The sequence below is a fragment of the Ptychodera flava genome, chromosome 16 (genome assembly GCF_041260155.1).
Source record: "Ptychodera flava strain L36383 chromosome 16, AS_Pfla_20210202, whole genome shotgun sequence".
NCBI lineage: Eukaryota > Metazoa > Hemichordata > Enteropneusta > Ptychoderidae > Ptychodera > Ptychodera flava.
In genome coordinates, this window is record NC_091943.1 from 8,870,594 (window position 1) to 8,897,080 (window position 26,487).

Below are 26,487 nucleotides of genomic sequence, written 5' to 3' on the forward strand. Positions count from 1 at the left end.
ATATTGTGAGATAAAACTGACTTCTCGCCAACTTTTCTAATCTGAAGATGAAGCTAGGAAAGCATTACTCCCGTTAGAAAATTAAAATTCTGGCACTACCTTCTTTACGTACTGTCTTGGTGGGTAACAAAAACACTACACACAACAGTGAACAGTGACAGTGAAGGATCCACCAATATTGGAAGAAGTTAAGACAGAGCAAAAAGCAAAGCAACAAAATAATTTTCTGTAATTTGGATTGACAAGGTGTCACTCAGGGTCATTGACCTTACAAGTATACTGGAGTGAAAGAGTTTAGGCATACAAGACTTTGCCCGACTTTGGTCCTGATTAATTTGGGGATGATGCCCGATTGTTTCGTAGCTAAATTTCTTCTAGAAAGAATGTAACACACTTAAGTTTTTTGACCGGATTAAAGGTTACCCTACCTATGGAAACTTTTCATCAAAATTGAGCCGCTAGGTGACTGTATGTCGAAAAAAGGTCAATTATATGCAGGAAGATAAGCTAAATCTGCAGCAAGTTTTATTTGAATGTCGAGAGGAAAAACAGGAAAATTTGGCCAACGTGTCATCCGTTCCGACAGACCTTTTCTTTGGTGGGGATGCCCGAAAACGTCCTCATGCGGCCGAGAACTCTGCTCTGTTTTCTTGAGATAGACAAGATTTTCTGACGCAACTCCTCAACTCACTTTACACATCCGTAGGATTATGAAACAGTTTATCCTTCATATGATAATCTCAAGTTAAACAAGAATTTCTGCATGTTGGAACACTCAATCTCAGGTCCTACTTTTCTTCCGGACTATGGATAATCAAAGTCTCAGACTCCAACTTTTAAAATTCTTTTCTGATCTACCACTTGTGGGAGCTCATTTTGAAATTCATAGAATACAGTTTTCACATTGTGATTTTTGTAAAAAAATAGAAGATTGTATTGTCTCAATTAGACTTAACACAGGGTTGTTCGCCATTATGAATAACCGGTATCAGTAAATTAAATGCAATTTGTCTATTGTCAACTTTGGCACGATTACCCTAAAGTATTATCCTTGGAGTTTGAAAGAGAATGGTTGGAGGTTTCCCTAAACTTCAGCAAAAGTTTGTTTTTCACTTCCAATGGCACACTCTACTTAAGAACAGATTCTTTAAATTTCAGACCTTTTTTAAGTTTCATCCCAGACATTTCAGCTTTTGCAAAAGCATTTATCCACATCACTCAAAACTTCACATACACAATGCTGAAATTCAATTTTATATACATCGAAGTAAAACAAACCGACCACAAAGTTTTTCTCTTAAGAAAATACTCATTTATTCCAAATCACTTAGCTTTACACTGAGTAAAGGGTAATTGATGTACATCAAAATAAATAAACATGAAGATGATGATGACGATGACAATCATATTCTATAATGCCATTTTGGAAAAGATGATCGTCAGCTATCTCTATTTATCCCAATAAAATTGTACATGTTTAAACTCTACAACAAGCTGTCCATGCTCTGAAATACACACCTCATCATTGGCTGAGATGAATCTTGGCACAGACTACCATCCCATGCAAAATAAACTGAATTTTTAAAAAATAAGATACTGGAATGTCTACACAGCCTTTGAACAGTATTTTCACAAAAATGGAGGAGAAAGAAACAGGTAGCAGAGAAAATTGAAATCCACATAATTATCTCCTAGGCTGATCCACTTGGTTTGTTATAAAGCTCAGTTCTGTCACCCTGTCTACTGGCTGCTCGCTAATATTGCTAATCCCTGTGTTATTTCCGAAACTGTGGCCACATATGAAATGTGAATCAGTCTTTGGGATTGCCTTATAAAACATTTGTGGTGAAAGAATGAGATGACGGTTGGATTTCTGACCAGTTCCGGGAACAGACTTCTGCCCCTTCAAATTTTTTACCAAACTAATGAATACAGACACCAAAGTCCTCTTAATAAGACAAAGACATACCTACATGAGAGCGTGTTTTACAAATGATCCATACACAAGCTGCTGTCTATGGTATGGTGTACACAAATAAAAGAATGCTGTAGTACAATTACATTGCTTTGTGGACTGTGCAATGTTTAACAATGGATCTTGTCTCAGTCCCTCATGGAGGCACTGTGCTCCGACAGACTGTTTACCAGTTTGAAAATTAGAAATATGTTACAGCCAAAACAAGTATAATAACGCACAGACACTAAAAATGACATGACAATTTTTGTTTTCAAACTTGGACATATTTCCCAGAACAAACTTGTGTAAATGACACCAGTGTAAGTGTTAGCAATAAAATCCCAGTTCTACAATAACTAATTCAATGCATTAACTGTAATTGTTTATCTGTGTGATTCCTTTGCAAATATACATCTCTAACTAAGATTTATTCTATTGAGGTTTTCCAATTGATACGCACCTTATTAAAGGATGCTATTATTGCATTATGTTACATGGAACGGTATTCCTAAGTGGGTAGTGGAACGGTATTCCTAAGTGGATTCCAAACTCTAAATTGACTTGTTCTAGGTGGATCTGGCTGTGTTAACAAACACCACCCAGCACAATACTTCTAGGCTGATCTAGCCGTGTGTGTTCAAACAGACCATCCAGTATAATACTTCTAGGAAGATCTAGCCGTGTGTTTAAATAGACCATCCAGTACTAGGCTGATCTAGCCGTGTGTGTTAAATAGACCATCCAGTACAATACTTCTAGGCAGATCTAGCCGTGTGTTTAAATAGACCATCCAGTACTAGACTGATCTAGCCATGTGTGTTTAAAACAGACCGCCAAGTACAATACTTTGGGGAAGATGCCAGTGAATACAGAAGATCACATTCACAGCTATGTTTGTCGGTTGAAGATGTTACATCTAGTTTAAGAAACTTAACAAGGCCGCTCTATCTTTTTCAACTTGCACTACAGTGCTTAACTGCAGCCATTGACATACAGCCACTCATGTCCTCTAATTAAACATGTAGAATTTTTCAATTTCCCAAACAACTGTAAAACCAAAATGGCTTCACTTTCAACACTAACTTTGGATGTCAATATGCAATACACTTTCCTGGAAAGACAGAATAGACCTAAAATATGGTGTGAGAGCATCTGTCTGCAGTATTGCATTTTGAATTGTGTTACTGACAGCAAAGGTTCATGGTACTTGCTTTCAAATCATGCTATTGGTATTAACAATAGATGATATCATCGAATATGGCCTAGATTATAAGTCATTCACAATGTTAATGAAACACTAGGAAAGGAAAGACATATGAGTGGACCCACATCAAGAATTTTTGGATGGTAGTATTGTGCCTGTGTATTTCAATCAATACCAGGTTGTCAATTTGAAGATTGGTTACCATAACAACTGCTGTACAACCTCTCAATACTTTGAATCTACCTTTCCACACATCAGAGTGACCATAAATTATACAGGTAGCAGTGTTTTGCTTTTCTTTTCATCCGCATACTGGCAAAGAAACTCAAGTCCTGACATTAAACATATTAAAAGGAAACACAACATATCTTTAAACATTTGCAATCTCGGGTTTACTTTTCTCCGGAAACACAAAAAAGTGGACAGAAACAAAATCACAATTACGCCTTGGAAAGTATACATTACACTCTCTCCTCAAGATTATTAAGGAGAACAAAAAAAAAATATCTGAATTTTATGAGGTTGGACAGACCATGCAAAACATTATGTACAAAAGAAAACAAATTAAATCGTTTCTAAAACTATATTTCATGATTGTAGCTTTTGCCTCCATTCTGTCTCTGCTTAAAGGATTTAAATCTACAGAAAAGTATTTTGGTATCTGGTATGGCATCTATATACAAAAGAACAGCTGCATCAAAAATAGCAGCTACAATTACTGTTTGACCCCTAGAATAATTTACCCACGTGGGTGAGGGACTGTGATGTGGCGCAGACAGACTAGCCTTTGGCAAATCTGTGTCAGTATATGTGTGCATACTTGCGTGTAGGATATCTGAGCCTAATTTAAAAACTTTGTGTAGTCAACTTCAATGTAACCCTTCAAACACTGAACTTTGGTCAAATCCTATTGCTTTTCAATAGAGTGGCTGGATTTGCTGACTTAGAAATGGGGGTGACAGGGTTATGATGCGACATGAAAAGTGAGTTGAAAATGAACTTGACCACTGAATGATAACACAGATAAAATCTATTCACATGTATTTGTCCATCTCTTGATGTCCCTCCCAAACAGAGCAACCACATGGACAAGTCATAGCATACTGTGATATCATTGATTCCCATGTAATATCTCTCCTATAGTCCTATACAGGTGGGCTCCATGTTCAAAACAGATCTGCGACACAATTGAACTGAATATGAAATGAGTTGTTAAATATTGAGGAAGATACAACATGAATGTAGAGAAACAGCAAAATAAAAACATCCTTGGACATGACAATCAGTAGTACTTCAAAACTATCTCAGATTATTTCTCCATATATTTAAAAGATTCAATGAAAGCTGTCACAGAGCCAATTTCCTAGTTAATGGAGTTATTCTTGTATGCAGTGTCAATGATTGTATGGTAAAGCCTTACTTGGACTACCTTTGCTGTTTACTGTATTATGCAGAGGATGTAGTCAAACTTTACTTTTCTAGTATGCGAAGAATTTTGATTGGGTAAGACATCATCCCGTACAACCACTCAAGAAAAGGTAATTTTCATAAAAGGTCAATGTCCGAAATAGAATAAGTGTCAATAAATGTTAAAATACATATGCTGAGAAAAGTGCTGCTCTAGAATAAAAAAAAAAATGTACAAATGCTTGATATGCTCATGCTCATCTCTGTGGACCAATCAGATATGAGCATTCGAAAAGATTTGCATAGTAAGTATACCAGATGCTCATGCACGATTATGGGGGAAACTAAGCAAATGCTTGAATTAACTTACCAGTGGAGATTGTACCAAGACGGAAGGTGGAAATATTTGAGTGGTAGAATTGTAAGAAATACACATGTATCTCATGAAGTATAAGTCTGTACTGCTCACATTAGAATGGTGTTGCATGATAACCAAGTGACATCGAAGGGACTTGACTAACAATGGGAAGACTTATCTACTTTGAAAGACTCTGAGGGGGGATGTTGAGGGCTTACCCCTCTTAACACGTTAATACTATGTACATCAATTAAAATCCTAGTACCAAATGAATGAAAATGCGGTAAAAATATCATAAACGCTGTGCCTTCATCCTGTCCAGTATCATAACACACTGTCTTGGCAGATACTGGATCACAAAACATGCCCGAACAATTTTTCCGTTTTTGATAGTTGTCTTATCAATGGCATTTTATTATATGCCATGGCGATATCCTAGCACCAATCAGCCATGTAAGTGAAACCTTTAAACAGATCCTGTTCAGCAGCAGAGATTGGTCGCGGATCTTTTGCCGGTGTCAGTACTGGATTCTCACTGGTAAATTCCTCATCAAAGTTACTCACATCCTCTGGTGCTTTCTGTGAAGACAATAACAACATATATTAACCCTTTCACCACCATGGTTTGGCCTAGAGCTTTTGTTATGAATGGTGTTTGTGGATCTGTTTATGTGGCAATAGGGGTCATGCAGGTTTAAAAAAACATTGCATATTGTTTGTGAAAAGACAGTGATTTCAACAGTACACTTGAGGTGCCTTGTTTGTAATTTTTTGGTTACTAAAATTGCTTGCTTACATGTTTCTTGTCATACACATAACAAGTACTCAAAGTCCGGCTAAGACGTGTCAATCATATAGTAAAGCGCCCTCTAAGTTCATGTGCTGTGGTGAATTACACATGGTAGTTATAGGAGCTGGAAAAGTTACCCAACTCCAGTGGTTTGCAAAATGTAATTTTCAACAAAAAGTTTGGCTTTTTTCTTCCTCTTCCTTTTACCGCTTTTTTCTTCCTCGACAATTTTGTAACAAATTTCTTGCTAATTTATCTTTGCTTTGAAACATTCACCGACACATGAGTACAAACTTGACTGCAAAGCCAAGGGGGAAAATGGACAACTGATTATCAGTGCCCAATCTCTCCCGTTCATTTCTGTTTTATGATAGCATTCAAAATTCATGTTGATAAAAATGCAGCAAAGAAGCAACACGTACCACTGTTGGCACAAAAGGTGGTTTGACCCGCCTCAACAGAAGATCTTCCCATTTCACATTCTGAAAGAAAAAAAATAAAACTTAGCATTATTATTTACTTTCCCGTTATCTGTTTTAAGTCCAAAAAGGTTGTGAGTCAGCCCAAAATTTGATAGAATTGCAGATCAAATGATTTCCCACAAGTTTCATTTGGTTTGAATTTGAATTTTGAAGTTTGTTTCTGAAACACTAAATTAAACTCGTTGGCTGTTTTGAATGTGTAATAATACTAGACAGGTCATATGCCAAGGGCAAAGTAGACATTCAACAGTTTGATTCAGTTAATACGAGAGATTCATCAATTCACTGACACATGCAGAAAACTTGCTGGCCAAGTCTGAATCATGGAAAACACTGAATTTGAAATCACATCAGCTATTTAATCCTTTGCTGACAGATAGACTCATATTATATCTAGCTGACTATAAAATGAGTACATACTCTGAAGAATGCATGTTTCTTGATGTCCTCGGCATCTCTCTCACTGGATCCTAACCTTCTCTCAGGATTCTTACGCAGTAGCTGTCATAAAGAGACAAACCAAATATCGTATCAAATCTTGTCAAAGATTGATGTAATCAATCAGACTCAAAATATGATACAATAAATGAAATTGCAGCAGCAATGGAGTTACAGCATGGATCTTTTTTTTTACACCAAATGATTTGAAACATCAACCTGTAACAATGGCAGAGATCATGATACAATGCACTTCAAAAGAAAACTGCCTTAACCCTTTCACCATCATGGTTTGGCCTAAACCCATTGTTATCAATGGTGACAGTGGACCTGTTTACAGGGAATTAGGGGTGAACAGGTTAAGACATACGTCTACTGAACCTGAACAGCTGGTTCACAAACCCAGTACAATGAACTCTAGAGATACTACGCATGCATTTTATCATATACCCATGCCTATATCTCTCCATACTGGTGACATCTATCGGAAAATACCAGCGATGATTATATTATAATAAAAAGGTAAATGAACAGATATGCATGATAAATGTCATCAGTTTTGAAGTGTTCCTGAACTATATTTTCAATTTGATAAACAAAACAAAACAGAATGGCTTGTTACAGCTATTTCATATTTTCAACATGAATTATGAAAATATTATCCCGTGTTACAGTTATTTCATATCTCAACACATTTGGACAGCGCTTACCCGTCTCATGATTGAGATGGCCTCTGTTGATAGATATCTAGGATACCTGACTTCATCATTGACTATGCTATCAAACACTTCCTCCTCATCATCACCGGGAAATGGTGACTGTGTAAGAAACAAGTACGTAACACAATGTTATTGTTTGATGAAGGTGTTCAAGTCCACACTGAGCAAATTGAGTTGTACTCTGGTATCTGGTAAACAGAATACCATACTGCCTGTTTGGAATATTTTTGCTTTGCTTGTCACACTAAAAATAATCAATGTGTTTCATGTCCTGCCTGCTTCACTGTAACTATTTGTTTCCAATAGGCTTATATTACCTTGTACTATGAAGTCAACACTGCTTTGAAAAACAAGAGTATTTCTTATGCACACAGATACAACGCATACATGGAGTGTTCAGAGGGACCTTACAATGATTGTGAACAACACTTCCCTGTTCTATATTTGAACTGGGAGACCAGACTGTCTCACTAAAAACACTGCACAGATTGACAAAACGGAAGTGAACTGCTTGCAGAACTTTCAACAGAAACAATGCCTAAGAGTTGACAAAGACACCTTACCTCACCGACAAGCATTTCAAATATGAGAACACCAAGGCCCCACCAGTCAACAGCTCTGGTATACGATGGTTCTGTCAACACCTCGGGTGCCAGAAACTCTGGTGTACCACAAAACGTGCTGGTGCGGTCACCGTATCCCATGCCTTCTTTGCAGAGACCAAAGTCAGCTATCTTCAGAAATCCTTCCACATCCAACAATAAATTATCCAGTTTTAAATCCCTGTTGATCAAAATGACCAAAACATGACATCATTCCTTCTCCCTTTTAACCAAGACATTTCAACTTTGTCAGAATTTGATTTTACAGGACTGTAATTATTATTCATTTTCTCTGTGTTCATACTTTGCCTTTCATGAACTATGGCATGGTGAAAACCTATTTCTTTCACGGGGCGACAAAGTTAAACACGTATTCCAGAAAAATAAATGACCAGAGAAAGTCTGACATGTGAACATTGACAACGATAACGCTTTAATATTGCATTGTAGATGTTCAAATGCTGGACATGTTTCCATGGTTACTTCTATCTCTAACATCATCTTCCCAGGGAGTCATACAATACCTTGAACATTAAACCTGTTTATCATTTCATGCTAATTTGAAGAGTGTGTATTGATATTCATCTTGGCCATTTGGGAACAAAACAATTGTTAATGATGTTCACCAGGAAAACTATTGGCAAAATTAAGCAGTGTTCTCTTACCTATAAATAATCTTGTTTTCATGGAGATATTGCAATCCAAGGACGACACATGCTGAGTAAAACCTGGCAACAAGAGATAAAATATCAAATTATACATCATTAGCATGACTTTCAGATCAGGAATACCTTTGTTGTACTCTTAAAGCCAGGGCATACATTTGTATACATCATAATCACTCCAAGCAGTGTCGATCACAGAACCAACCACTGCGCATAGAGCGGTTTTCTAGGTATAACGGTGAAGCCATTAAAGAAAGCCAGGCCAAAAACCTGGAAGTCATTTTCCCTGAGATATAATTATGCAAATCTGCTGATACTGATTTGCGTCATCCAATGCAAATAATGTCAGGTAATGGCAATAGAGTCACATGGAACACGTCTTACAGATTCCTATCATGTGTAAAGGCAACCTGTCACTGCAAACTACACATTTACAATATTTGGCAGCATTGATCTAAATCTGTTTTCACCAAAGATGTAGAACTGATAGGAAATAAGCAGTAATTGCACAGAAATACTGTTTGACATCTTGGAACTTATACAAACTGAGAGTGGTACAAGAATGAGATGACTTACACCGTCCTTGATTCAGTAAAGACATCAGAGTGTATATGCATCATCAGATCACCGCCGCATGCATACTCCATCACAAAGCATACATGCTGTTCTGTCTGGAAACACGCAAACAGGTTGACAAGGAATGGATGTCTCATGGCATTGGCAGCTTCAAATATCCTCTTCTCACACATCAAGCTGAAATAATCAAAGACGCAAACGTCAGTTTTGATGAGATATCTCTCAATACTATTTCATTTCATGACAAAATCCACTTTGACATCACAAATCCAAATCTGTATCACTGTTGTCTGATCTTCAACCCTCTGAACACGATTTGGTGGTTAACTTCTGCATGATGTCAAAGGTCACAAGGGGCCAGGGTTCAACATGCGAAACACCAATTAATAATCCTCTTGCATGTTTTTCATGTAAACTATTTGCCAATCAAAAACCAACAATCATGAAATCAAACATTTCTAGCTAAAATTAAGGAACTTTAAGTTGTTCTGTAAACTGTTCTCACAATGAAAATTATTCCGCGTTTATTCGTTTCATTTATTTCTTGTTTGTCAAAGGAGTAGCCAGCTTTCAAAGATGTTTTCAGAATTAAACACATTACCTTGTACAGAAATTTACACAGTACCACATCAAGGTTGATACACCACCTTGCAAATTAAGAATCAGAAAATTGTCGCGAGATCATTTCTACTTAAATTGCCAAAAACAATACTGCGTGTGCCATACCTGTCAACTTCATCCCTTGCTACGATGTCTCCTTTCTTCAACGCTTTGATTGCAAACAGCTCTCCCGTGGTCTTGTATTCAGACAGCAGAACTTTGCCAAAGTGACCTCTGCCCAGTACGCTGATACAGCGGAAATTCTCCATACTGATGGAACTGAAATTTAGAAAAAAAAAACATTTTTGTGATGAACATAGGAAAGTTCATGAGAGGGATCTCAATTCTTCAGCTGCAATTTTCTTTGTGACTGTATATTTGGCTCTGGCTGAAAAACTTCAAATCACACAGCAAAACACAGCAAGATACATTTATGCATAGCCTATAGAAAAATTTTTCAAGTGTCTATGATTCATGAAGTGAACATATCACAGAAGATTTTTTGAGCGTCAATTTCACATACATATTTTTGGGAGGGGGGGGGTGTGTCTTTGAGTCACCATAACTCTAACCTCATTTTTTTTTGTCATCAAATCCATTTGGATACAAAATAAAATATTACTGTATCTGAAGCTTTGTATAAATCTGACGCTTTGTATAACTTGCATGTGCTGAAGAGTAAATTCAAGAGCGTTTTCAAAATATTTTTTTTTTCATTTTAAGTCATCCTAATAATAGAATAAAAAGTTAAGTCTGAAATGCTGAGAGAAGTTCCAATCAAAATTTGTCATATATGGCATATTAGTATTTGAGAATGTATCTTTAGACAGTTTTGTGGTGAGGAATGGATTTATTTTACTTTCATGGCAAATGAGAGAATTCAATGAATGAATCATCAAAGTCTTTTAACTGGAACTAACATCTGAAATGAAACAAGCATCTGATGTCAGATGAGATGGACTCACAAACCAGCAAACCCCTATTCCTCCACCCCTCTGCTCCTTACACCCAATAAATGTTTTATCAACTACCGGTATAATCTGTCAATTGCTTTAATGTGGGGGCCCGGTACATCACAACCAAATCAATTATTACACAAGCAAAAGTTTAAAAAGAAAGGCAAAGAAAAGAAGACACAAGACAAAGCAGAGAAAATCACTTTTTCTAATGGACAGAGATTTATTTACAAAAAAAAGATGGAAGGGAAAAAATCTTTGAAATCATTGTGAGAGTTCTCTTACCGCTCAGATTTTATCCTACTACATGGCAGAATGAAAAAGTCAAGACATGTTGCAAAGTGTTAGTAAAATTTTTTGAAGAAAGCAAACCAATGCCAACTTATCCAGCAAAAATCCCTAATGTGAGTGATGGACACATAAGCCTCTGCTTTAGATGAACTAGCTGCACACTTCATACATACATATATTTTACTCATTTTTACAGTTTGCACAATCACCGTACATAACAGGACTTTTCCGCAGCGAGAATGTCCAACCACACAAACTCTTGCTCAGAATTATGCAGTTGAATGCAAAGTACAGGATGTCAGATATAATGTGGGTCTTGTCTTTGTGGAAATGCATAATGGTGTTGTATTTCTAGCTATCACATGGCGATGATTTGCGAACAGCAATTCTGAAGTTTAGTCAGCAGTCTGGTTCCATTAACAGAAACTGACACACTTGTGGTTTTTGAGTTTGACAAGAAAAATATTTGTAAACCCGGATGATAAAGCACAGTATACACACACTACCAGTGGTGCGGCAAATGATATGTGAAGCTGTTATCCATTACTAGGGTGACAAGATTCAACTATTTACCTGAATTCAGGAGGCGGCGGCGGTAAAGCATCAAAAAATTCCTCCATGGAGTGATCAGACGATTGCTCTCCTGATGTGGAATTTTCAAGAAATTCAAACGCTGACAGAGCATCCTGTACAAAAAACAAAGAAAAACCATATGATAATTTGGAAAATGAAGAAGAGGATTTGTCTCTGCATCCCTACACTGTATTACCAATTACAAATTTCTTCATCACATGATACTCACAGCAATATTTGTCATTGGCATACCCTGCGGTTTGAGCATTGCTGTCTGGGGACAGCATTTAACTTGTGATACTAGCATACAAACTATTCAAACTTCCTTGAATCAATCCTGAAGGGAATTAATGGACTCATGATAAGTAATGGAAATGCCATAGGGTACCGTTCCATTTCTGGGAATTCATCAACTGACATTTCAGAAAAGGGCACGGGATGACTTCAGCTGTATACACAATATTATCTGTATGCAATTTGCTCAGCAGTTCTAGGAAAAACTCAACTGTTTCTTCTGAGACTGACAAATCTTCAAAATCCATGTCCTAAAGCTACATGCTCTAATACTCCTAGCTATAAGCTGCTTCTACTCATTCTTTACGTACTCAAGACTGAGCTTACTTTTGTTGAATTTGGAGAAGTTGACCCCGGTTCTGAGAATACCGTACTCGTCCGAGTATAAGCCCCCGGTTCGGCAACACTAAACAGCGGTAAAACTAGGGGAGGGGCTTATACTCGAGCAACCCCATGTTATCTGCCATGGACGCTTAATTTATGCTAATTTTATGCACAATTTTTTCAACACCACTCGATCTTTCTATCGCTTTCAAAATCGACTTACACATCCAAAGAAATTGATTGTACAATCTCTGAATACAGAAGTGACATTTGTTGAAATTTCAGCGTTGAAAAAAACCCCAACTTGAAACAAAGACTTCACTTATGCTGCTGATCAACAGTAATGTGAACAGGCATGTATTGCCTACGGAAAAGCATCTATTTTTTACATCCATGGGAAAGGCAACTCAATATTCCAGTATCAAACTGTCTAAATCTTGTGAAACAACAACATAGCAGTGAAAATTGTAATAGTCACCAGGAAAAGTCTTCACAAATGAAAGGATAATTGCTTCAAACAAAAGAAACTACATGTTCGAGCATGAAAACATCGTGGCCGTGAATGAAAATAAACAATGGCGGACGTGAGTGAGACCATTCTATTTAGGCTATGGGGGTGAGCAGGGTCAAAGAATCAAGCTAGTACTGGGAAAACGTGTCATTTTCCTTACGATGCTGTCAAGGGAACTCCAGTTTCCCATTGTTTTAACATCTTTTAATAGTTTCTTTATTATCTAAAAGTAATTTTACCAGTTAAATGACCAAATATACTCTCCTACCCTTTCTGTATTTGAGTTACACTAGGGTAGGGGCTTATACACGGATGCAATGCATTTTCCAAAATGCTCTGAAATCAGTAGGGGGCTTATACACGAGCAGGGGCTTATACTCGACGAGTACGGTAATTATTTAAGTATAGGCAATAACATTGACTACAAATTCCAGTTGGATTTTATACAATGTGTCAGGTATGTGGGTGACTTCACTTCAATAGACGTTGGTTATCAATATGAATGCTACATTTTAAGAGGCATGGTGTCTGCCTTTAGTTTCTTCACAGTGCATAAATTGACCTTGTGGTCATCTTTGTGACACATACAGCATTATGAATCACCATCAATATCAACAATCTTTCAAGACTGCTCATGAATTTGAATAAGTGATGACATCTTGTATGTCATCATTAAAATTTGTCGCAATTTGAAAACTCACCTGTACTTCATTTTCTGACACCTGTGGTTGCTCCAGATCTTCAAGGACCACCTCGCTGTCTTCCTTACCCGTCTCGAGCAATCTCACCTCCGTCATCTCCTCTGTAAATTCTAATTTCTGTACCGGTGGCGGTCGCGTCTTTGGCAGTGGGGGTGGCTGTGAGCTTTGCTGGCTGTGTGGACTCATGGTTGTTGGGGTAGAGCACGTTGGAGGGATGGCACGTTTCATTAGTCTCCCCCATGTTGCTACATTGATATTCATCTGGCCTGCTCGGAGGAAATTTTTACCTGCGGATGAAATTATATTACAATTTTATATCAATATCATTACAGTAATACTTAATTTTTTTAGTGATTAAGTTAAATTGGCATGAAATTAAAATGTCAGATTCACTCAAAAGCGTGAAAAAGACGGATCAGGTTGGAGGGTGGTACGTTTCATATTAAAATAGTCTAACCAAAGTAATCACATTAATACTCATCTGGACTGCTTGAAGGAAAATTTTACTAGTGGAGAAATTAAATCAAAATTTAAAATTGCTACCATGCAATTGCAGTAAATCTTTATTTCTTGATTGATTATGAAACTAAATCAATAATATTTGGCTGTATTACATGACATGCAAAATGTCAGATTTAAAGTGTGAACAAAGCTCAGGGGTTGATGGATGTGAAAACACTAAGAGGTGGAGATATACCTTTGTGTTTTGGAAATATCCTCCTCTGTCTTTGGAGCTTCGGTTTTCTTTCAATTGTTGGATTGAGGAATGTGATCTGGAAATGACAAAAAAAAATTGTAAACATGTAAACAACACCAGTAATGGTGAAGTGACTAGAGTAATATGACAACAATCAGTGTGTAATCAGTGTACACCTTATCTATAGACTCTAATGTCTTCAAAAGTCTTGTAAAGATTTTACCCATGCCTAATTCTTGTACCTTTTGGATTGTAATATCACTGCATTTGTACCAAACATTAAATTTTTTATTCTTTACAGAATTACTATTCTAATTACTGACAGCATCAATTTTCTCTTTCACTGTTGTGTAGTTTTTGTTGTTGTCTTCTTGTTTATTTGCCATGTTTGTTGTTGTGTGTCAATCTATTTTTGTCCTTTACATGGCTTTTACCTTGTCTTAATTGGGTGAATTGAATTTCACATCAAGTTTACACTTGATACAAATCATCCTAATGTTGACACTGACAATACAGAGCACATTTACAGTATGAAAATCAAGTGTATTTGTCATCAAAAAACACACCGGAGTTTCATATTACAATTCACAACAGTTCCCTATCATACTGGGCTATCATACAAGTTAGTTGGGGGTAGGCAGGTTGATGACGTTGGGATGATGTTATGTCAAACTTCCTCACCTCTACAAAAAGCATTCCTTGCGGTTCCATTGCTAGACACATACCATGTCTCTGATTATCTAGGAAATCTTCTAATCTAAGATACTTGAGTGCACACAGCGACCTCCAGTCTCTCCAGTACACTGCAATTTCTAACTCCCTAGACTGAAAACACAAGCAACGAGAAGAAAGGTTTCATATTAGGATCTAAGAGTACTGGCATTAAAATGAGAATATCTGAAAAAGATGGAAAACATTTTTCATGAATTGTCTACAACTCATGCTTGTATATCAGTATATTTTTCTGTGAGTTTCAGGTATTCCTGATCATCACTGTTATTTAAAATGAAATCATGAACTGAATGAAAGTCTCTGCAAAAAGTCCCTAATATTGGGAAGAGCGCAAATTGCCTGAGCAACAAAAAACAGATAAACTGGTTTGTTTGGTACATAAATTTACTGAATGCTTTTGCCAGTAATACACAGGCAACAAAGCTCTTTGGAGTGAATGGTCCGATGATTTCATACAGCCTGTCAACTTTCTGATTTTTGAACCCTGTCAACTACCATTGCAAATGATATCCAACATAACAAACATATTTTGATAAAATACAGGATCTCATAAGTATTTGGACACACTCAAAGTATATAGTAATTCATTATGGCTTTGGAAATTTACATTATTCAAGGTAGAGAATGGGTTAATGACAATCTGTTTGCCCTTTGACCCTGACTTACCCTTTCTAACTCTATACTAAATCTCTGATCCCATGACTGGTTACTTATTGGTTTCCATGACGTCTGACCTACTTGAATATTGTCTAATTTCAAAACTGCGCTAATTTCACCTGAAAATAGACGAAAACAGTGAATAACCTTGAAGTGTACACGCGATTGTGAAATGTACGACCACTGCCTCCATGTGTCTAATACTGAGTATTCAGTACACTTGCTAGTGTAGTGTCCATGGATGTATATGCGTGGCATTGATCATGAGTTTGGTTGATGCAGTTTTAATTCAGAATCATCATCCACCGATATGCAAATTACACATTTGAGTTCAATGACACTGGAAGTTATACTACCCTAGATGAAATTCTTCACAAGTTTCTCTCCATGAATTGAAATCATTTGATGGAAGAGCGATTACTGCAATAGAGTCATTTGATGTCTTGGCTTGGAAAAGCTCCATAAAGAACAAATTTACAGTTAAGTATCTAGTTGTAGGATTCAGACTGTGTGCTTTACAGCTCAGTGTATAAAACCCACAGCTAGACTCTTCACTCAACATATTCTGAAACAGAGGGAGGCTGTGTAGTGACACTTCCAAATACGTGTTAGCGACTGCAATTACCATAAAAGTGTCTCTTTTCCCAACCTTTAAGAACTACAATCTAGCACAGAAGATCAGTTTTCACACAACGCCTGTTCGTGAAAGTATTGTTCCTTTCAAAAACACAAGTGTTCCATTGTAATGTACATATTCATTGATATATATATATATATATATATATATATATATATATATATACTCAGTGAATAACATGATAAGCAAACTTACTTGAAAGTTCATCTTGTTTAATACTATATGATTTATTATTTCTGCCATGAAAACTAGGTTTGCCCTTGAGGAGGCCTTTGCTCTCTGGAGGACTGGCAGCAGGGTGATAGGACTGGCCTTTGCTTCTTCCAGGAACCACTTCCAGAAGATCTTGGCAGCCCATGACTCGAACTTCAAGTCTGCCTGTTAGCGCTGCTGGCTTTGGCAACATGTTGTATGGAGTTTGAACCTAAAAAACACAAAATCACCATACAGAAGATACAATAGATGATTCATCAGTGGTCTGTAAACGTCCATTTGGTCAGATGGCCATAGCCATGACATGTTTTGCTTAGACTGACTTTGGTATTATTACTTGAACTGACATGATGAAGATGTATGCAGGACTAGCAAACTAGACTGCAGGACTAGCAAACTGGACTGCAGGACTAGCAAACTGGACTGTAGGACTAGCAAACTGGACTGCTGGACTAGCAAACTGGACTGCAGGACTAGCAAACTGGACTGTAGGACTAGCAAACTGGACTGCTGGACTAGCAAACTGGACTGCAGGACTAGCAAACTAGACTGCTGGACTAGCAAACTAGACTGCTGGACTAGCAAACTAGACTGCAGGACTAGCAAACTGGACTGCAGGACTAGCAAACTAGACTGCTGGACTAGCAAACTAGACTGCAGGACTGGCAAAACAGACCACGGGACTGGCAAACTGGACTGCAGGACTAGTAAACTAGACTGCAGGACTGGCAAACTAGACTGCAGGACTGGCAAACTGGACTGCAGGACTGGCAAACCTGACTGTAGGACTGGCAAACTAAACTGCAGGACTGGCAAATTAAACTGCAGGAATAATAAATTAGACTGCTGAAATGGCAAACTAGATTGCAAGACTAGCAAATCTGACTGCAGGACTAGTGCACCAGGTCCACTGAGACTATGTCAATACTGGCCTGGAGATCTGCACTATTAAATGATTTGGTTAAACCCTAGAAATTGTCTAACAATTGTCACCACACTGACCAATCATATTATCTAAGGATAAGACATACCTGTGCATTACCAGCTGCTAATTCATTTTGAAGTTCTTGTACCCTGTCAGATCCCGGTACAAGTTCCTCAATTCTCTTCTGCATTGATAGCCTAAGCACATCCAACTTCTGAGAAGATTCTGTGTGCTTGTTTTGGGCCTGGTAAAAAAAAATCATCAAATATCTCTCACTTTGTTCAATTAAGAGAACATTTTAGCAGTGTAAGGATTTCATGTTAGCTTTATTTTGCTGAGCACAGCTGTCAGTTTTCAATATACTGTGCATGTGGCTGAACCATTCTGTGGCATGATAAATTACGATTACATTATGCTTCACCAGGCGATGGAGCGAGGTATATGTTAATAATTATAAACAAATTATTCAACATCACTTGCTGAAGTGGAAGCCTATCTATTCACTCAGTAAAGTCTTCATCCAAAGGCTGAAATGTTTCACCTAAAATGGGCTTCTTTTGATGTGCAATTTATATCTCTCCTAGCCAAGAAACTACCCTGCTATTTCTGGGCTCAAGAACACCCCTAAAATTTTAAGGCTTCCCCGACTCTGTGAATATTGAAGGATATTTCCCAGGCTACGGCTGACAGGACAACAAATGTCACTCATCACAACAGCATTTCAAAAGCCTGACAAGGCAAAACATCTGCACATTCAAAGTCCTACAAACAACTTATTTTCACAACTTATAAAAGTTTTTCTTGAGTATATTTAGATGAAAGCGATAATTTTTGAGGAGAGTTTGTGAAACAAATTGGGAAGCTTTTGTGAAACATCCACAGAATGTGCTTTGTATTTGTCAGTTTTGCAATAAATTGATAAATATTTTTGTTGAAGAGGTTTGACGTCCTAGAACTTTTGGAAACTGTACAAATCTTGTTCTAATCCATCTCAGTGTTACACGTAAAGTAAGAACAGATCATAGTCTCACTACATAGATGACACGGCCACTCCAAGTTAGAAATGATGAAAGTCACCCTAGCAGATAGTTACCTCATTGAGAGCTTTTTTATCTGGAAGTTTAGAACGCTGTAACGTTTTCATGACATTCTTGCAGCCCTCCACAACGGCTGACTCTATCTGCATGTGGTGCCGGAGTTCCTCAATCCGGAACTCTAAGGGATTCAGGGGAACCTCGGCGGCCGGCCTCTTGACTCCTGTAATGCAGAAATACATCATCAAACAATGGGGATATACTGTCAAAATTCAACACACTGCACACATGTATCATCACAGTCCACTTTGAGTTCAGTCTTCTTGTTGAAGATCTCACAGGAAATGGCTTTGCTAGCTTCAAACACTGCAAGACTATTGTATTCTAAATTTACCAGTTTACTAAGCTCTCACTGTGATTAGACAGATAAAATCTGACCTGTACAAGTTTACTCTATGACTTGAGGCATCCTGCTTTGTCAAAACGTTGTGTTGGAAATCTAATAATCATACTGACCATAGGACAAAAAGTTAGTCCCATCCAAAAATATCAAAACTTAGAAAAAAATTTACAATCTTGTGCTTCTCCACAAAAATAACGGACAATTTTAAGTATGATTTGGTTGACAAGCTGCTTGAATAGGACATAGCTTAGATTGTCCTTGATATGACATCCTGGTTTAGGATTACTTTAATAGTTGTAAGGACAGACATCAGCAGGGACTCTGTCTATGTTATGCAAGAGTTCCCTGTTAAAATCTCTCTCAGGTCTCAGCTCCAGATGTTAAATATTAAAGTGACAGAATATTACTGATACAAACAGAACACCATTAGCATATAATCTGAGTTTAAATACAGTATATGAGAAACACAGTACATTTTGAGGTGTGCGATTGATATTCACCAGTTTTGGTCTGCAGCAATGGGAACATACATAAACTCTCCATACATGAATCTCTGGTCACGTTGGCACAGGCATTTTCAAGTTTGTTTTGACTGTGGTGAGTGTTAATAACAAATTCTTGAGGATCCACATCAAAAATGCAAACACAGGAAATTCTTGAGCTATGAGTATGGTAGTATGGACTTGTACACTGTTTGCTGACAGTTTATCAGTAACATTGATAATGTTTCACATTTGCATACGATTACAAATGATAATCTGACAGAAATAATCATCAAATTTTGCTATCTTAGATAAGAACTACAGAGCTTCATCTATCGAGTAAATTTCTCTACTGTGTTACTCTTGGATGTTATATTTTGCTAGTTGTCTGTGTGAGTAACTGTTGATATTAACCTTTCCAGGAAGTTATTTCCTATTTGTATAATATCCTGACTGGATGGAGCCTTTTCTAGAAGTCTATTCATATAGTCAATTACATAATCTGTGCGGCCCTATCAGTGCAATTTAATATAATGCAACTTCTCAAGTATATCTGAGCTTATTTTTCATAATTTCAAAAGCAGCAAGTGTTTTACAAGACTTCATATCTTGGACTTGCAGTGTAAGTAATCTTTGGTATATCTTCTGCATTCTGATGAGTTAATGCAAAATCTTTAATAATAAGACTGTTCATGCCTGCACATACAGTGACTCAACCCTTGTGCAGGTATTGGAGGAACATTTTATACCAAATTTTTTCTTCATCCTTTTGAAACCCGATTGTGTGGTTCTTTTTGTATTTGTGCTTTGCAGTGCAAATATCTGTTGTTCTTGCCTTTCAATGTCCTTGAGCCTGATTCGTGTACATTTACATGTACAGTTATGAACCTGCATGATTAGATGAATGTGTCTGATTTTAGTGGATTGATGGATGGGCTTGAGACTTGGATCTAATATGTACTACTGTCACAAATATCACAATTATATAACAATGATATCAAAAAATATACTAATATCACACTGCTTCTCTGAAGCGTACATGGGGACAACTTAATATAAGTGGACACACCATTGGTTGTGAACTAAAAGGGATTTTCTTAGATGGTCTAAATAACAAGTGGTGGCATGAGTGGACTCCCTGGGTTACTTACAATTCAAGCAATTTATTTGAGACCACTTATCTTCAGTTTTGCTCATACATGCATATGGCCACTGATACATTACTGATACATTTAACATCGAATCAGTGGATATTCAGATGGACAAACAACAGTATGGAAAGTCATGGCAAATACCTTGACAGTTTCATCTGCAGGCATACCTACATCCATAACACAGCGCCCCCACACAGAAACTACTCAGAACCTTTTGTTTTCTGAATGGTTGTGGAAAAGGTAGACATCCATATTTTCGGGCCGACAATGTGGCCAAGTGGGTCTCCATTGCTGCTGTAGCATAGTTCATAGGTTGCATGACTCCCGAGAGAGACCCCTTAACTTAATGACACAATATCAAAGTTTCTATGTCATCAAAAAATTGCATGCACCATGGAGAGCCACTAGGTGGCACTTCAATAAGGCAAAATGGTAAATACACCAAGATTTGGAAAAAGATTGTTGCAAAAGAACTGACTCGTATATTTTGTATGTTTTTGCCAGAAGTTTGTTGAATAGAACATTCTAGAAACAGCAAACGGTATTCCTGAACTTCTCCTTTAATGATAGGTGCACAGATGACTACCTCTCTATGACATGTGTACGGCACATACTCATTCACAAAAGCATTTCAAATTTCTAAAAAATAGATAAAACTGAGAGAAGTGAATTGTAAAGAAATTGTACTTTAGACAAAAACAATTCAACCTACCGGAAGAATTTTCTGTGGCAGCTGCACTCTCTCCGTGCGACAACGACTGTTCGGCTTTCAGTATCTGCATTCTAATAATTTCAATTTTTGTTTTACTATCCTCAAACATTTGCTGTGCCTCGGCCAACATTTTACGGTCTTTAGAAGACCCTGATGAGTACATTTGTAGCATGTTTTCAGCACCTTGTTTGACTTTCATTTCAATTGTTATTTGTTTCCTCAGAGCTGCTATCCTGCTGTTGATGGGGTCCAGGGGTTCCGACTTCACTCCGTTTCCTTCCGGTGAGGTCACATCCGAATCCCCTGCAAATTGTCAACAAAGAAGGTCACTTTAACTGACATCCATGATGACGTCTTTAGAGTATCATATTTACTGAAGCACTGATAAAGTTGGAACATGAAATGGTGTTGTAAGATATTTGAAAGACCTAAAACCTGTACGTGATACAGGACATGTATTTAAAATTGCTGAGTGAGATAATTAATAAATCAGTGTAGAGCAACAACTCTTCTGAATCATCATCTATTTTATCAATTCCATTCTATTTCCACAACAATATCATGATTGTTTACACAGCTGGAAACAATTTTCTCAATTTATTTATGTACAGAATGTGAAATGAGGATCTACTTCCCAGATCTATTTCAATAACACCAATAAATATTATAATAATGTGCGAGTTCAGGGGTTGTTAAAACATTTCAAATGGTAAACTGCTTCCATTTGAATAGATAGTGAGAATCATTTGTCAAGTAAGAATGCCATAACAGTGTCGCTGCAGCCTGCAACGATGTAAAATATTATTTTAGGTTCATGCTGACAAGATTCTGTTTCCTCTTGTTTGTAATCACTGATACGTATTATTGGTCTTTTTCATTGTTGACTGCAATTCCTAACCGTCTCAAACTACATTTGAGCAATTGAACATTCCTTGATGGAAGGAGTCTCAACCATTCAAACATTTTCATTTGCATCACAATATTTCAAACTTCTGCATTATCATTTAAATCCTATCTCACATTGATTCATTGATTCAACAAAAAGATCTATTAAGCAAGATTTGACCAAGGTATATATTTATGCCATGATGTTGATGGAATCAATGCCACAACAAATCAACTGATATTCCACAGGCAGGACTGTATCAATGACTTCTATAAAATGCAAAAAAATCCCCAAACACATCAGCTGGCAATTCAATCCTTATAAATCATCTCTGTGATGAAAGGAACAGCAGTGATCTACTGCATTGCAACAGCAACACATCCATCATAAACAAGACACAATATAAATTTCACTCTGACACTGAGGATGAACTCAGAAACGTGATCACCGTTAACTCAACACTGAAGAATGTTGGCATTCCCTATTTGTCTACATGTTTAGCCTGTCCAGCTGGCAGATTGGAAAGGTGATGCCATTCTATATTTAGACAACATTACGTGGCTTTGATATATTTCCTTGTCATGGCGCCTGAGACACGTCCACTTAGCTTCTGACCCAATCTGTATCACTTTAACATACAGAATCACTTACACTGGGGATAGGCAATTACAAACCTAAATAAATGAGATACAACTAGACTTAAAATAAACTATGCGATGCAACAGGTATACACTAATGATATGTACTTGCTGACAGACAGCTCTAAAGGTTACACAAATCAATATCACACACACACTGTGAGTATATTATGTTGCATGACTAATGCATCGTACATAAGTTCTGCTGAGGACAGGGGATTCATCAGTATAAAAGTGAGAGGAGAGTATGCGGAAGTAGATTCTTACTTCTATTTCAAACTTGGCACATAAAATGTAGTTGAACGTGAACAAGTCTATTGATGAATTTGTAGCTAAAATGACAAACACTGAAAAATTCTTCATGTACTACATCTAGCAGACCTACGGACGTGTACTGTCTTTCCTGTTCCTGTAAGTGCTTTCATTATCAGAGTTCATTTTCGGAAAACTGGTCTTTCACAAAATTTGAAAATCCTGTTCACAAGAAGGCATTAGAGAATATAAACTTAACTGATACAACATTGATCAGACTGTCTCTCTTGAAAAGCTCATTTCATATTTTTCAATATAAACATTTTACTATTTTCTGAATGATATCTTGACCTTTGCTTGCTGCATGTACTCACAATCATGGCGCAGATATACCACACTATCTCTTGGAATACTGAAATCACCTTTGATACAATTTACAGGCCAATTCATGGTTATATTCATTTTAATACTGGTACAAGCTACACATACAAAACAGTGTATCCCAATTATATCACAGTATGGTATGAATAATGAAACATTTCAATGGTCTTTTCATGTCAACACATATCAATTTGACCTATCAAAAAGAGGTATACATCAGCATATATTCACAACAGCTTTGTCATCTGGGTGTAATATTTGAAATTCCACATCCACATTAAACCTGTTTGTCATTTTTCATTTCAATTAATCACACTTTCTTGGATGCAAAATCACTTAAGATGCATAATGCAGGACATTTTGTTTTCTGTTTTTCTTCAAAACTGCTCGTATTTATTTTCAGCATTCCATATGTGTTCGGATCAAAATCTTTTGACCACAAAGGTTCAGAGAAACCTGATTGTTTTCACTGTTGTGGTTGGAAGGTATGAATTCATTTCCTTCCATGCGGTTACACAGTCTACAGATGCCAGGTTGAAATTTATTGGAAGAATGCCTGATATGCAATGAATCCTCAGTCAAAACTATTTCCAATAAATTCAATCTGCCTTTGATAAGTCATCCATTCAGCACCCATTAACATTTGTATATGGATCTTCATTTCTGCAAAAGTCAAAATCATCCTAATACAGTATGATGAACCATATTTGATTTTGAACTTTAATCATTTATAATTCTTTAGGAGATATCATGGGTACAAAACTGACACAGTACAAACTTTAAATCTATACAACATAGACAAGACAAAAACCCAAATTACAGAGGGGCAATGCCAGTAGATTTCCCAAAACCTATGCCTGAATGGATTACAGGTAAGAAGGGTACGGCATGATCAGTCCTTGCAGTGTCAGCTAGAAGGCTGCCTATCTCCTCCCTATGTACAGAATCATGTTCCATGTACCACAGCGTACATGTAGTCTGGTAATGGTAACACCTGAGAGAACAAACTTGGGGTCAATGCACTTCGAAGGCATCGCTTTGATTTATGGCAAACCAGGTATATCTCACCCATTGAATATCGCACTGTATTGTATCAAGAGGAACATATTTTTTATGTGGTGAATCTATTGTTCCTCATGGTGTGTGCTTCTCTGATTAAATTTCCTGACTAAAATCTTTGTTCTATATTTCATGTCATTCTGTTTGAACAATTTCCTTCATGTTTAATTTCATCTTGAGTTCACAGAACTCATTTCATACATTCAATACACTGTACCTGATAACAAACATACATGCAAATCAAAGTCTACAGAAATGAACCAGTGACATTCCTTATCATCTGCAAGGAAGAAATATTTACAAGTGTGCAGTGACTTGGGGTCTATATCGTAATTGATATGAAAATCAATTTTACCATTGAATAAGTAAATACATCATGTATGAGGTATTTGATTTCCTGTTTCTAAATTGGTCCATAACAATATTCACATCTAATGACATACCACCTGGCAGCAGAATAAATACTTGTCTAATACCTGTACAGTTTCTTAACCCTTAGAGCACTGCAATTTTTCCCACTAAAATTATAGTGTGCAACATTTTACTAATTCTGTGAAATTTTTGTGTAATTTTTTTGACAATTTTGGACAAAATAAACATCAAATTTTATTGGCTTCAGATTTTTAGCAAAATTTTAGCAAAATTTAGGAAAAAGTTGACTGGTGTATATTTTGATATAGGTGACAAAATTGACTTTGGCGCTCAAAGGGTTAAGGATTGTAAACCCAAGGAGTGATAGAGATTTAGATTCTGATTTGATTGGTATTTTGCTGACAGGGCATGGGATCTTTGCAGGTAAAATCTAACAACATGGTAAAGTTCAAAACCCTATTACCTGACATCTGCACCAAAGGAACTTTGAAAATGTATCAGCATTCAGTGATGCAATATTTCTCAGATAGAACATATTAGTACAGCCATGGATTGCTGCTAAAATGTTTTGTGTATACATGAAATTAATGGTGAGAGTCAATCACATATACAATGTGATAGGAACACACCAAGCTATGTGCATTGCACACAGTTGATACACATGGCTTAGTTAATTCACATCAAAGTCACAGTGATCAGTTGTGAAACTATGAATATTCCCATTTCATAATTTGCATCACAAGAAAAGTTATTCAACTTTCCAAGCTCACACGAGGTTGGAAACATGCAAAGTCAATGGCGAAACATCCCCGGAGGAACTCCACGTATCTGCCCTTGGCTACTGGAGTCATACATGTACCCAACAATGAAATCAGAGAACACACACCGAGAATCATGAATTTACATTACAACCTTCATGTGAACTGAGAAGATTGTTTTCCCAATTCCTAACAGATACACATCTCAATGCTGTGCTGATAATAGATACATACATCATAGTTCATCCCATTCTCAGCAATACTTGTCACTGATCCTCATGGGGCCAATTTATATCCCTACATAGCTCATTACTGTATACCTAATGAGCATGGGTGATTTGGGACATGTTACATGCTGGAAGTTAGAGATCGCATAATGGATTGTAAATGTTTACTCTGAAACATCATACACATTCTGTACTCATATATGCCTACTTTTCATAGCTCACATACAGAATCCTTTCAGTACTTGAAATGCATATCTAGGCTTGGGGGCTTATTACTCCGTTAACTACTAGCACAATAATAGCCAGTACAAAAGCCATTGCAATTTTCAATTGCAATTTTTAATACTGTTCAATTTTACAGTCGGCGACTATTTTGAGGAGGGGGGGTGGGGGTGGTCTTGATGTCTGAAAGCAAACTGAAAATGCTTTAAAATACACTAAAATCACAATGGACCAGAGCAATCAAGCATTACTGCTTGTCTGCGTGGTGAGCTGAGTCAAAGGTCACGCTAATATTGATTTGCAGAGGTTATGGGCTGTCATTGCTTGTACTTTTATTTACTTCCATAAAAATTTTCATCCTGTAAAAATATTTATCAATGCAGCTATCTAATTCCCAATGTAGACATAGTTGAATCAATACATACAGAAGTATGTTGACACAGTATAGATATATCAGTACAGACATATTGAAACAGCGTGATGAGGAAATATCTCTATATTGAAATATTCAGACTGTATTTTGATCAAAATCTAATGCATAAAATATTGCCTTTTGAGATTTCATACCATGGTAACAATACAATCAGCTTGAACTACT

At 36.9% G+C, this 26,487-nt stretch overlaps 1 protein-coding gene across 1 annotated transcript in view; it reads right to left on the reverse strand.

Annotated features, from left to right (window-relative positions):
• Positions 1-2,494: 2,494 nt before the first annotated feature.
• LOC139152734 (serine/threonine-protein kinase N2-like) overlaps positions 2,495-26,487 on the reverse strand; it is a 51,947-nt gene continuing 27,954 nt past the window's right edge. Inside the window, exons 3-19 of the mRNA XM_070726050.1 lie at positions 21,095-21,397; positions 18,403-18,566; positions 17,416-17,553; positions 16,367-16,595; positions 15,544-15,653; positions 14,827-14,970; positions 14,146-14,221; positions 13,449-13,735; positions 11,619-11,731; positions 9,925-10,077; positions 9,199-9,375; positions 8,623-8,685; positions 7,919-8,138; positions 7,347-7,454; positions 6,619-6,699; positions 6,139-6,198; positions 2,495-5,505 (exon numbers count right to left, since the gene is read on the reverse strand). Coding sequence (XP_070582151.1) covers positions 5,362-5,505; positions 6,139-6,198; positions 6,619-6,699; positions 7,347-7,454; positions 7,919-8,138; positions 8,623-8,685; positions 9,199-9,375; positions 9,925-10,077; positions 11,619-11,731; positions 13,449-13,735; positions 14,146-14,221; positions 14,827-14,970; positions 15,544-15,653; positions 16,367-16,595; positions 17,416-17,553; positions 18,403-18,566; positions 21,095-21,397 — 2,570 coding nt within the window. The 3' untranslated portion in view covers positions 2,495-5,361. The remainder of the gene's footprint in view (positions 5,506-6,138; positions 6,199-6,618; positions 6,700-7,346; positions 7,455-7,918; positions 8,139-8,622; positions 8,686-9,198; positions 9,376-9,924; positions 10,078-11,618; positions 11,732-13,448; positions 13,736-14,145; positions 14,222-14,826; positions 14,971-15,543; positions 15,654-16,366; positions 16,596-17,415; positions 17,554-18,402; positions 18,567-21,094; positions 21,398-26,487) is intronic.